Genomic DNA, 11,398 nt, shown 5'->3' with positions numbered 1-11,398 from the left:
GTTGTCACATTGTCACCCTATTGGAGCCGTTAGACACCGTGGTGCCCTGCCCGGATGAGATGGCAGGGGCTTAGACATCTTATTTTCGAATGATAACCTCCTCTCCCTCTGCTCTTCACCAAAGGCATCCGTAGTGGATAAGAGGCCTACTATGGTGCCAGATCCTCCTCCTTCAACTATGCAAGACGAGCTACTTGCTCTTGCTCCAGATCCTCCTCCTTCGATGACCCGGACAGCTTTGCCTTCTACTCAGCGAAGCTCCTCTAAAAAAAGGTAATGCTCCTTCCTTTTCCTTTTGTATATTTATGTACATAGATTGTTGGAACATAAGGAGGCTTGTTGCCCCTCTTAAACAAGTGGAAGTTAGGAATTTTGCCTTAAAGAATAGGTTGTCTTTGATCAGGGTAGTAGAGACTAAAGTTCTCCATAATCTCTTTAATGTCATTTCTAGAAATTTGATATCGAATTGGTGCTGGAGGGCTAATTCTAAGTACTCCAATCGGGGTAGGATTTGGGTTGGTTGGGATCCTACTACAATTTCTTTTGAATTTTTATCGGTCTCGGACCAAGTGATTCATGGGAAGCTTCGCTGGTTGGAGATCAGAGTGGCCTGCTGTGTCTCTTTCATTTATGTCAAACATTCCTTCTCTATGCGTCGACCTCTCTGGGAGAATCTGGTGTCTAGAAGTTCTTCTTTGCAGAACATGCATTGGCTTGTTTTAGGAGACTTTAACGCTATAAGGGATCCCTTGGACAGACTGGGTGGTTCAAACTTTTGGTTGCTGTGCTTCGACGAATTTGGACAGTATCTGGATCAGGCGAAGCTGGAGGACCTTCGTTATGTGGGGTTTCGATATACTTGGTCAACTTCTTCAAGTCCCTCTCGAAAGATGAGAAAAATTGATAAAATCCTGGTAAACCCTTGTTGGAGCCAAGTTTTTTCCTTCTCGGAGGTGTCTTTCCTTACGCTTGGGATTTCTAACCACTCACCTATGGTGATTAAGGTGGGCAACCCGATCCTTCAGAAAAGGCCGTTTAAGTTCTTCGACTTTTGGATGCAGCACTCGGACTTCGACTCAATTGTGAAACAAGTTTGAGAGAATCCGGGTTCAGGGGTGCCTATGTTTAGGCTGGTATGTAAACTAAAGGCCTTGAAAGGTCGGCTCAAGCAGTTGAATAGAGATTCATTCACCAACATTTCCGCAAGGAATTCTGAAGCGAGGGAAGGTTTAAAGCAAACTCAAGTTGGCCTCTTTAAAAATCCCACCAGCATGGTCCTTGCAGACCTGGAGAGGGTTCAGCGGTGTGTCTTAGTGGAGCTCCAATCTCAAGAGGAGTCATTCTTTAGGCAAAAAGCTAAAATAAGATGGCTCAAGGAAGGTGATCACAACACAGAGTTCTTTCACCATTACGTCAGCAAAAGACAAATGAGAAACATAATTCTCTCTGTGGTGGATTCCTCAAGCAACCAAATCACTGAGCCTCAACTGGTCCAGCAGCATTTTGTGGAGCATTTTCATGATCTCCTTTTACCATAGATGGAGCTGGATACCCCTTAGGTATCGAAGATTCGGGAGGTTATCCGCTCTCAGCTGAACGATGACTAGATCACATTTCTTACTCACCCCGTGACTAATATTGAGATTCGAGATACTCTTTTTTCTCTTACTACGGGAAAGGCACCAGGGCTGAATGGTTTCACAGTTGAATTCTTTAAGAAGAATTGGGATACGATGGGTCAGCTGGTCACGAAAACAATGAATGATTTTTTCACCTTGGGGAGGCTCATCAAGGAAATTAATAACACCATTTTGGTCATGGTTCTGAAGGTTCTCAATGCAACTACTGTTGACAATTACATGCCTATTGCTTGTTGTAACACAGTGTACAAGATTATTATCAAAATGTTGTCGAATAGGATTGTCGTCATGCTAAAAGACCTTGTGAGTCCATCTCATAATGCCTTTGTCAAGGGACGACGAATCAAAATAATATTCTCTTGGCGCATGAACTTTTCTCTGCATTTCATGTCGAACCCTACTCTCCCAAGTGTGCTATGAAAGTCGACTTCAGAAAGGCGTATGACACCATGAATTGGCGGTTTCTTGAAAGTGTTCTACTTGCCTTTCGATTTCTTGTTCGGCTGGTTCACCTCATCATGACCTGTGTGAGGACTCCTCGGTTTTTCATTGCATTGAATGGGGAGCTACATGGTTTCTTCCCTGGTGGGCGTGGCTTGCGACAGGGAGCTCTCATTTCTCCCTACTTATTCATGTTGGTTATGGAGGTGCTCTTTAGGATTCTTGGGAGGTGCTTGCTACAATTGGATTTCAAATTCTACTAGAGATGCAAGTCTACTTGCCTCTTGCACATGTTCTTTGTAGATGATGTTTTCCTATTTTGCAAAGGTTACCTGCCATCTGTGAAACTTCTCAAGGAAGGTCTTCATATGTTTTCTTCTTAAAGTGGACTTCTTCTAAACCCAAGAAAAAGCAAAGTATTTACTCTCAGGAGGCTCACCGGCCTTAAGGAATCAAATCCTCCTAGAGCTTGGTTTTGTTGAAGGCAACCTTTCAGTCTGTTATCCCGGGGTTCCAATCATCATGTCAAGGCTTTGGAAAGTGGATTGTATTGATCTTGTGAGGTGCATCACCTCCAGGGTGCAGTCATAGACTCATTGCTTTCTTTCTAATGCTGGCTGCCTTCAGCTAATCAAGTCAGTCTTCCATGCCAGTCAAGCCTACTAGGCAAGTGTCTTTATCGTTCCTGTAACTGTGCTGGACCAGATATAGTGTATTCTTAGACAATTCCTTTGGAAGGGACCTGAGTTGGGCAAATGGAGTGCCAAAGTCTCTTGGGAAGATATTTGTCTTCCTAAAGTGGAGGGAGGTTTAGGTATCCGAAGATTACGTAAGTGCAATAAGGTGGCTATGCTTAGACATATCTAGAATTTATTTTCAAATAGGGAGTCGTTATAGTGCAAGTGGGTCCGCTCAACATTCTTAAAAACCAGGAACTTTTGGGTTGTAAAAAAGTTGATTTGTTGCTCTTTGGCTTGGAAAAAAATTCTACAACTCAAGACAAAAGTCTGGCTTCACTTCCACTGGAGGATAGGCAATGGCTTATCAGCGTCGCTCTGGTTTGATAATTGACATTCCAGGGGTCCTTTAAATTTATTTTTCATAGATTCCCTCATTTATAGCTCTGGTTCTCTAGGCAGGCTTTGATTGCTTATCTCTTCTTTGAGGATGGATGGGCTATTAGATCAGAGATTGAGTCGTGGGGTTCACCTCTTCCCTCCTTGTCTGGAATCCAAGATTAGTTCTGTTGGAGGGAGGACTTGACGGGCTTGTTCTCGGTGGCCTCGGCTTTGGGAATCCATAAGGCGGAAGAAGGCTAGAGTCAATTGGCATTGTTTCATTTAGGGTAATGTCATCCTGCCTTGATACCAACTGAACATGTGGCTCATCACAAAGTGTAGGTTGCCTACACAGTCTCTTCTTATGTCTTATGATAGGATTGATGATGCTTCTTACCCTTTTTGCAACGAGGTGCCTGATTCTATCGATCATTTTTTTTTTTTTTGGATGCCGCATTACTTTGAGTATTGCCTTCTTTTGGGCTACTAGATGCAATCTTTCCTAGACCAACAGGACCTGGGAGGAGACTCTTAGTTGGGCCATTACCTTCCTCTTTGGCAATGAATTTTACAAATGTGTTGCTTGTTTCTCCTTTGGGGCGCTTTGTCACATCATCTGGAAGAACATGAACAATATTCTTTTCAGGGGAGAGTTGCTGTCTATTTCGGCCATGAAGAAGCATCTCCTCAAGGTCATCAAAGATAAGGCTCTTACCTTCAAGAATGTTGAGTACTCTGCCAGGAACAGGAGGATGAAACGCTCTTGGGATATGGACCCCATTATCTTCTCTTCCACTGATTGTAGTCCGACTGGGTAGACATCTTGTTGGTTGCTAGGTTGCTTTTGACAGGTATTGTTTGTCGTTGACCTTTTGTTGGTCGTTTTGTTGTTGTTGCTTGGCTTTTTCCACGGCTTCCTTTCACTCATAATGAACATGTTCATCTTGAGTGCAAGTTTTTGGAGCCGTGTTGCTTGTACAGTTTGACTTTCCCACTATATTGCTTACTTTTACCCTTTTAAAAAATTATAATTTTTTAAAATTTTATCTTAAAGTGTACTAAACATTTGATAAGATTATATATGTCTATTTTTTTGTCCAAAACATGTGGTGTCCCAATCTACCCCATCCTATCCCAAATTTTATTCCAACAATCAAGCGTGTACTAAGAGAATTATAGAAGCCTCATTATTACCGATGTCGTCGAGTTGCTTATATGGCAGCTCTAAAAAGGAGATTTCTCTTTCCTTATTCTTCAGAGCGCCTAAGGAAACATCTATTAGATGGAAAATAATCCATCTCCAAATCTTACCTCCAACCATTGAGTTGCTTGTTGTGGAAAGTTGGATTGAACAAAGGGAAATAGAGGAAAAGGGGTAACAAATAGCTTTCCAATAATGTGCTTGCACTCTTTTTGTTCTATCCATTTCATTTGATTCTATGCTAAAATTAGATGGTCATGTTACCAAAGACTATTATGGATTTGATTTTGTCATTTATAAGGGCATAAAAAAAAAGGAAACTGATGTTTCAGTCTTATCTTTATCATGATAGTTTGTTGTTCCATTTTTTAGGAGAGATAAAGACTTTTATGCTTGAGTACCAACCCTAAAATTTATCGAGAGAAAATTTCTCTCTTACTTCCATCACACCGTGCTATTTTGAATTTACCCATTCAGCTATTAATTCAACTTCAAACTTTGTCGAGCTAGATGCCTCACTATTAGGGTTTTTGATACTTTAAAATTCTTCCGATTCAGCTTCAGCTTAGGAAACATAAGCATCCACGTTGAGTCGCCTACCTAGCAGAACACTTGATCGAGTTGAGGCTTGGCAAATGCCTAGTTTCCTTACCTAGCTCTCTTTGTGATGAGCCACCATCGAGCCTCTTCTATTGCTTCTACCCGCATTGAATGGTTTTTTTCAACTCTTTATATAATCCGATAATATATCGCTTCAAATTGTTGAACATAATAATAGACAACCATATTAAGTGAAACTTAACCCTTTCTGACCTCGTAACTAAATCGAGAGTTCCAAACTAGTTTTATATGTTTCTATTATCCGTCTTCCTCCTGCTACATTCTATAATTGAAACCAAGGAAAATCGACCTGACGCTCCAATGGCAAGAGATGAAAAAAATAGAAAGAGTAAAAAGAAGTACGATACATACACACAGGGGAAAAGAGGGCTCGACACAACAGCAGCAGCCAGACAACCGGCCACTGCCTTACGTGGCGCCGTGGCGGCTCGACACACCGGCAAGGGCACCACACCAACGGGGGGCCCGGGTGCCTTCGCCGGTGCGGCGGCGAGAATGCATCTTTTTTTCCAAGAGACAGAAGCGCGTGAGCGCCTCGTGCTCCAAACCCCCCCTCCTCCTCTTCTTCCTCCTTTTCCCTCTCCTCTCTCATTGGTCAAAATCAAGGGGGAGAGAAACCCCAGGCCCCCTATAAATACCCCCTCGCCCTCGCCCTCTTTTTCCCATCCACCTCCCTCCTCTCCTTTCCCCTTCTCTCTCTCTCTCCACTTTCTCTCTCTTCATCGCCTCCATTGGATCTCTCTCGCCACCCCCTCGAGGTCGTCTCCCTTCCCTCCAAAGGGGGGGTTCTTACCAGGGTTTATCCGCCATTTCCCCGAAAATTCCCTCCTCCTCGAGAACTTCTGCCCCTCTCCGTTTTCCGATCCCAATCTCGCCCTAGAAATTTCCTCCCTCCGCTCCTCGTCGTGGTCGTCGTCGTCGTCTCTAGGGTTTACGAGAGCTCGGGGTGTCCTTCGGTCGCGCGGCTCCGGCCCCGGATTTTCGCCTGGTTTCCGCCGCGGCGGCGATCCGTCGGGAGTGGGGGTTCTGTGATTCCTGGGGTTCTCCGAGCTCTCGCGAGCTCTGCTCGTGTGGGGGCCGCGGGTTCTTGATCCGGCGACGCGGGCGTCTTGAATTTTTCGGCTCGGGCCGCGAGGGTCGTGTCGATTCCGGAGCGCGGTTTCCGCCGCTAGGGTTTCGCGGGAGACCGAGGTGGGATCTTGGGTTTTGGCGGATTGCGCATTTGGAGCTCGCCCATTTCCTTGTCTGCTGAGCTTGGCCCCAAGCTTTCTTGATAACTAATCGCCGGAATTCTCTGTTTGCGTTCGGAGCATTTTTGTTTTCTCCTCCATTTCGAACGCTATCCTTGCTGCTGCTGCTGCTGTGTCCAAAGGGTGGGAAGTGGAGGAGAATTGATTGCCTTGGTGGAGCAGATCTCGGGGTGGGGCGGAGCTGAGCTGAGCTGAGCTGAGCTGAGAGGCTCGTGGGTTGAATGACGGAAATTTTGTTGTCCAGTCATTTTCAATTGATATGAGTCATCGAATATGAACAATGGAGGTGTAAATACAACAACTGGTAACGAACCGACGGCTGATGCTCCGAGTGGAAGGGCTAAAGCTGACGACTTTGCCCGTGCAGTATCAAGGGTTGCGGTGGCGCAGATTTGTGAGGGTGTCGGGTTCGAGAGTGTCAGGGACTCTGCTTTGGACTCTCTTTCAGATATAGCAATTCGTTATCTGCACGATATCGGCAAAGCTGCGAGCTTTTATGCTAATATCTCTGGTAGGACTCACTGTAATGTTTTTGACATTATTAGAGCTCTAGAAGATTTAGGGAATTTTCAAGGTTTTCTGGGGGCTTCGGGAGTTGGTCACTGCCTTGCCAGTTCTGGAACAGTAATGGAAATTCTGGATTATGCGCAATCGGCTGAGGAGGTTCCCTTCAATCAGTCAATACCTCAATTTCCAGTAGCCAGGGATAGGCGGCTGATCCCAAGTTTCACGCAAATGGGCGAGACTCCACCTGGGAAGCATGTCCCTGCTTGGTTGCCGGCTTTGCCAGATCCTCACACTTATAAGCAGACACCCGTGTGGAATGAGCGGAAGTCGGATCTGCGTGCTGATAAGATTGAGCAAGCGAGGCAAAGGAGAAATGCGGAGAGGTCTTTGTTGAATTTGCAGCAAAGGCTAGCCCAGTTTGGTTCTGCGGGAGCTTCAACCTCGAATATCGCGCAAGTTCACCAGCCAAAAGAATTGAAGGCTGACGAAGGCAATCCATATCTCACCACACCTTTGCCACCTGGTGAGAAGGAAGTCTCCTCTGTTAATTTGCCTGTTATGCTTTCTAATGGACCTATGAAGGAGAATAGTTTATCGGTCCTGGAGACATTTGCCCCTGCAATTGAAGCTATGAAAGATCGGTTTTGTGAAGTTGGTGATGGTGATAATAAGGTCCTTCCTGAAAAGAGACCTGCTATTCATTTCAAGTTCAAGACTGGAAAAAAAGTTTTTGGTCAGTCTTCGGATATAAGCCTTCATACCAAATGTCTCAGTAGACCTGTCTCTCTGATTGGGCATGAAGAGGAAAGAGACGATAAGAAGAGAAGAGCTGGATACATCCTTAAGCACGCCATGGAAAATCCACAGGAGCTCACTCAGATGTAAATTGATAGAGAGTAGCACTTCGATTTGCGAGGTGGTTCAAATTGGTTGACCAATGAGGCCACAGTGTTGCTTCTGGTGGAAATTTTAGGGCAGTTTAGGCAGGAATTCTTGTAGTTCGGCTAACAATACTCTGAGGTATGCGAGGGTCTCTTTTCATGCTCTGACTCTACTCTGTAAACAATTCTTTGAATTACAATTTTCCTGTGTTCTTATCCAATATTTGAGCATCTCTTGTGCCTTTACTGTATGGAATGACATTATTTCTGCTCCCAAAGTACTTATTTTTGTGGATGCATATGCCTATTGGAGGCAAGAAGCAGATACATGCCCATTACTAAGCCCTGTCTCTTGAGCATCAAGGCTGGGAAGTTGTTTGTCTTGGGAATATGAATTCGATTTGGAAAGTAACCTGGAATAAATAGTTTTCGATTTAAGGCGCTATCCAAGGATATTACTTTCTTGTACTCTGATTTAAGCACTTAATTTAGAATACTCTGTTGGCTTGGCACTTGAGCATCAAGGCCAGACAGTTACTCGTCTTGGGAATATGAATTTGATTTGGAAAGCAATTAATATCCGATTTACTTCTCTGTACAATGGTACTATTGTCTTGTATATGCTATCAATTCACTTTCTTTGTAAAGAACTTCAAGATATGGTGGTCTGACATATAGCAGGTTATTTTGACTTATGAATACGATTTGGTTGAATTTAACTCAGAACTGGATTACTGATTAGGACAGGGGATGGTCCGGCTGGGTCATTTTTAAATCTGAAATCTGGAACTGGGAGTCGACCCGGACTGTTCTAGAACTGGTTGGGAACCAAATGGGCTGATCCCTAGTCGGTTTGTGAGTAGGACTATTCTAAATAAAGGGGGACTATGGAGATGGTAAGAAAAAGAGATGAAAGCATGAATTAAGGCAGACTCACAACAAGAGTGTTGTAGATTAGTGGTAGAAGTTAGGTCGAAGGATGAGAGGAAGGTGCAACATAGAGGGATGTGTGCGCTTATATGAGGGTTGGAAAAAACCTAAAATGGTCAAAGGGTTTTGATAATTTTGTGAAGTAGCGGTAGCAATAATCTCTGTGTGGACCAAAGTTTGAATCGTCGCCAGCTGCTAATATTCATAAGTTCTAATAAAGGCAAAAATTCGTTTAAAAACCCAGCTCAAACCTGAAACCAACCTGAATGGTTCAGTTCCTGATTGATTGCCAGTTCCCAAGCAATAACCATGAATCTTCCAGGTCTTGGGCGAGTTCCAGATTCTTGGAACTGCACCAACCAGACTGGTTGCTGCCAGTTCCTTTGTTGAACCAGACTGGCTGCGCATTCTTATCACGAACAATGTTACTTGTTGATTACTCACTAGTGATTTTCGACAGTAGTTCTAATTGTCATTTTTCATTTAATAAAAGTGGAGTAATTAATGGTGTTTTGGTCTAGTCCTGTTGCCTTTGTAAACTTTTCACCAGGAGGCTGCCTATCTTTGCAGTATTCCGACATTGTACTTCGTTTAATTTCGTTATGGGGTAGGTTGGAAATGTAACCCTTCAATCTCAGTGACTCTACATTAGCATTCCATAGTTCTACTCCTATCACGTTACCATTCAAATTTAAACTTGTGTATGTAGCAGAACTGTTTGAAATGAAACACATTTATATGTGACAGTGGCAGTTTTTAGGTATCTGTTCTTATAAGTGCGAAATATATGAGAAGTGTCCAAAAACAGTTGGTTGATTAAGCTTGCGAACTTTTGAGTGATACCTGTTGAGTCAAGCCATCTTCTTCGATGCTCTGCTATATCAGAGCTGTTTGATGACCCTGAATTGACTCTTAGATGGCATTGCACCTTTTCATAATTATATGGTTTGTTCACATTCTAGGAAGTGGATAACTGCATTTGTATGATCAAGGAAGGTTTTTCGAGGTAACTTTAACTGGGTTATCCTGGTCAATATGAGCTAATGTAGTCTACGGCATACTTGTTCCTCTTTAAGTCCCTTGGCTGCGCATGTTTTGTACCACACATCTTGAAACTAAAATGTTCTGGCTGCTCATATGTTGTCTTAATGGAAGGACAATTTTTACTTGTCATACTGATGGACCATTTTCTATTTCTTGGATACTTAGTGTTATATTAACACTATGCAGCATTCCTCATTCAAAATGTAGAATTTTTAGATTTACCTTGCACCGTGTTGTCTAGTATTATGCAAATACTTGATTCTGCTGATTCTTGATGAGACATCCCATCCATTCTCTGGAATTCATGAGACATCATCAACTCTCTCTTGTACGGTAGGATCCCAGGATTTGCAGTACCTCTTCTACCAGTTGGTGTTCCTGGTATTTATTACCCTTGATGTACTTGGAACTAATTTTTACTGAAAAGGAAGGGATGTATGTTAATCCTTTCTCCAAGATAATGTCCTAAAAGGGAGACTCCATAACTTTTCCCACGATACTTCAGGACTGCACAATGAGTTTGGAATTACTATGTAACTGATTGGAAACAGGGCTATGTCATGCATACTTCGCAGTTTTTTCTTTTTTGCTATTTCTTCAGAACTAGTAAGCAAGATTCTGATGTGACCTTAGGAAATCTATGTATTTTTTTCTGAAACTCTTTTATGTATGCCAATGAGACTGTTTGAATGATATTTTACTAGACATTATATATACATATATTTTCAACAAGTATGGGTAATTTCATTGGATTTGCTCTCCTGCTTGTTGGAATTTGACCTGCACTTGTCGATCCTGATCTACACCCTTCATGATAGGATTCTTTGGAGCTCACTTGGTCCGCAGGGGATTACAAGAACACCTTGATTAAATCCAAATTCCCATTCCGCTGCATCTAATAACTTGAGAAACAGAGGATGGCTGAGATATCTTAACGCAGCAAAGAGCTTCCTGGGCTCGCTACGTCCTATCGTGATGACAGAGAAGTATCTGTCTTTCATTTTGGCCATTCTATCATTTCCCTTGATGGTGTTGCAGTATCTCATGGCCATCTGCAGAGATAGAGGAAAACCTTCTGGAGTTGTTTCACTGCCTTTTCTATACTGAGAAAATAGCTATTTTTCCTCTAAAGCTTTGCTCTCATCCTTGTGATTGATGTGCATTTTTTTCCCCTTCTTTCACCAAGTATGCTAGATCTTGTATAGGTTCTTTATTTGTAACGGAAATAGCGAAAGTGGCCGATTTATATTTGAAGTTTTGGCCTTTCCTCATTGAATGAGTGCAACTGTGCATGTGATGTCCTCCTTTTGATTATTCAACTTGACAAGCCTCCCCTTGTGACATCCACTTACCCTCTTTCTGGAGAACTTTAGGGAGAGAAATGGATTTTAAAGAACGATCATGCCTTTTCCTTATATTGATGTAGGAATTTATTTGGTGCGCAGTTCCTTATCTGAGGTCCCCGTTCTTACGCGTGAAATATGATGTAGAAGAAGATAAATAAAGAACCTTAGACACTAGATTACGTGGTCTTGTGGTGTTCAACAACGTCACTCCCTTGTTGAGTGTTTCGCGGGCATGCCGGCTAAAGGGGAAGACAAGGACTGCTGGATCATATGTTAGGCCGTGGAAGAATTAGAACCTGGGGTTTGTCATATGGGAAGATACATGTCTCTACGTACGGCCCATTGTAGCGGTGCATGGATCAGGCTCGTGTACTTTTGTTTGTCGTGGTCTTAATCTTGAAAATGCTGAATTCAGAAGACAAAGTCCTAGGGTCGATTTACTTCGACAAGCAGATGATCAGACTTCAACATTATCCGCT

General features: G+C 43.1%; 1 protein-coding gene across 1 annotated transcript; it reads left to right on the top strand.

The window, feature by feature from the left end:
• The first annotated feature begins 5,631 nt into the window (after window positions 1-5,631).
• LOC104439595 (transcription initiation factor TFIID subunit 8) lies at window positions 5,632-10,892 on the top strand. Its single transcript, XM_010052643.3, has 2 exons — window positions 5,632-7,738; window positions 10,392-10,892. The coding sequence occupies exon 1, from the start codon at window positions 6,485-6,487 to the stop codon at window positions 7,601-7,603; it is 1,119 nt and encodes a 372-aa protein (XP_010050945.2). The 5' UTR covers window positions 5,632-6,484; the 3' UTR covers window positions 7,604-7,738; window positions 10,392-10,892.
• The last annotated feature ends 506 nt before the right edge of the window (window positions 10,893-11,398 follow it).

This window comes from Eucalyptus grandis, chromosome 1 (genome assembly GCF_016545825.1).
Source record: "Eucalyptus grandis isolate ANBG69807.140 chromosome 1, ASM1654582v1, whole genome shotgun sequence".
Classification (NCBI taxonomy): Eukaryota; Viridiplantae; Streptophyta; class Magnoliopsida; order Myrtales; family Myrtaceae; genus Eucalyptus; species Eucalyptus grandis.
The sequence above is the reverse complement of the archived record's forward strand: the minus strand, read 5'-3'. Positions and strand labels throughout refer to the sequence as shown.

Bases quoted from the DNA above. Each gene is read 5' to 3' on its own strand.
- LOC104439595 (XM_010052643.3), top strand. From the start codon at position 6,485: ATGAACAATGGAGGTGTAAATACAACAACTGGTAACGAACCGACGGCT.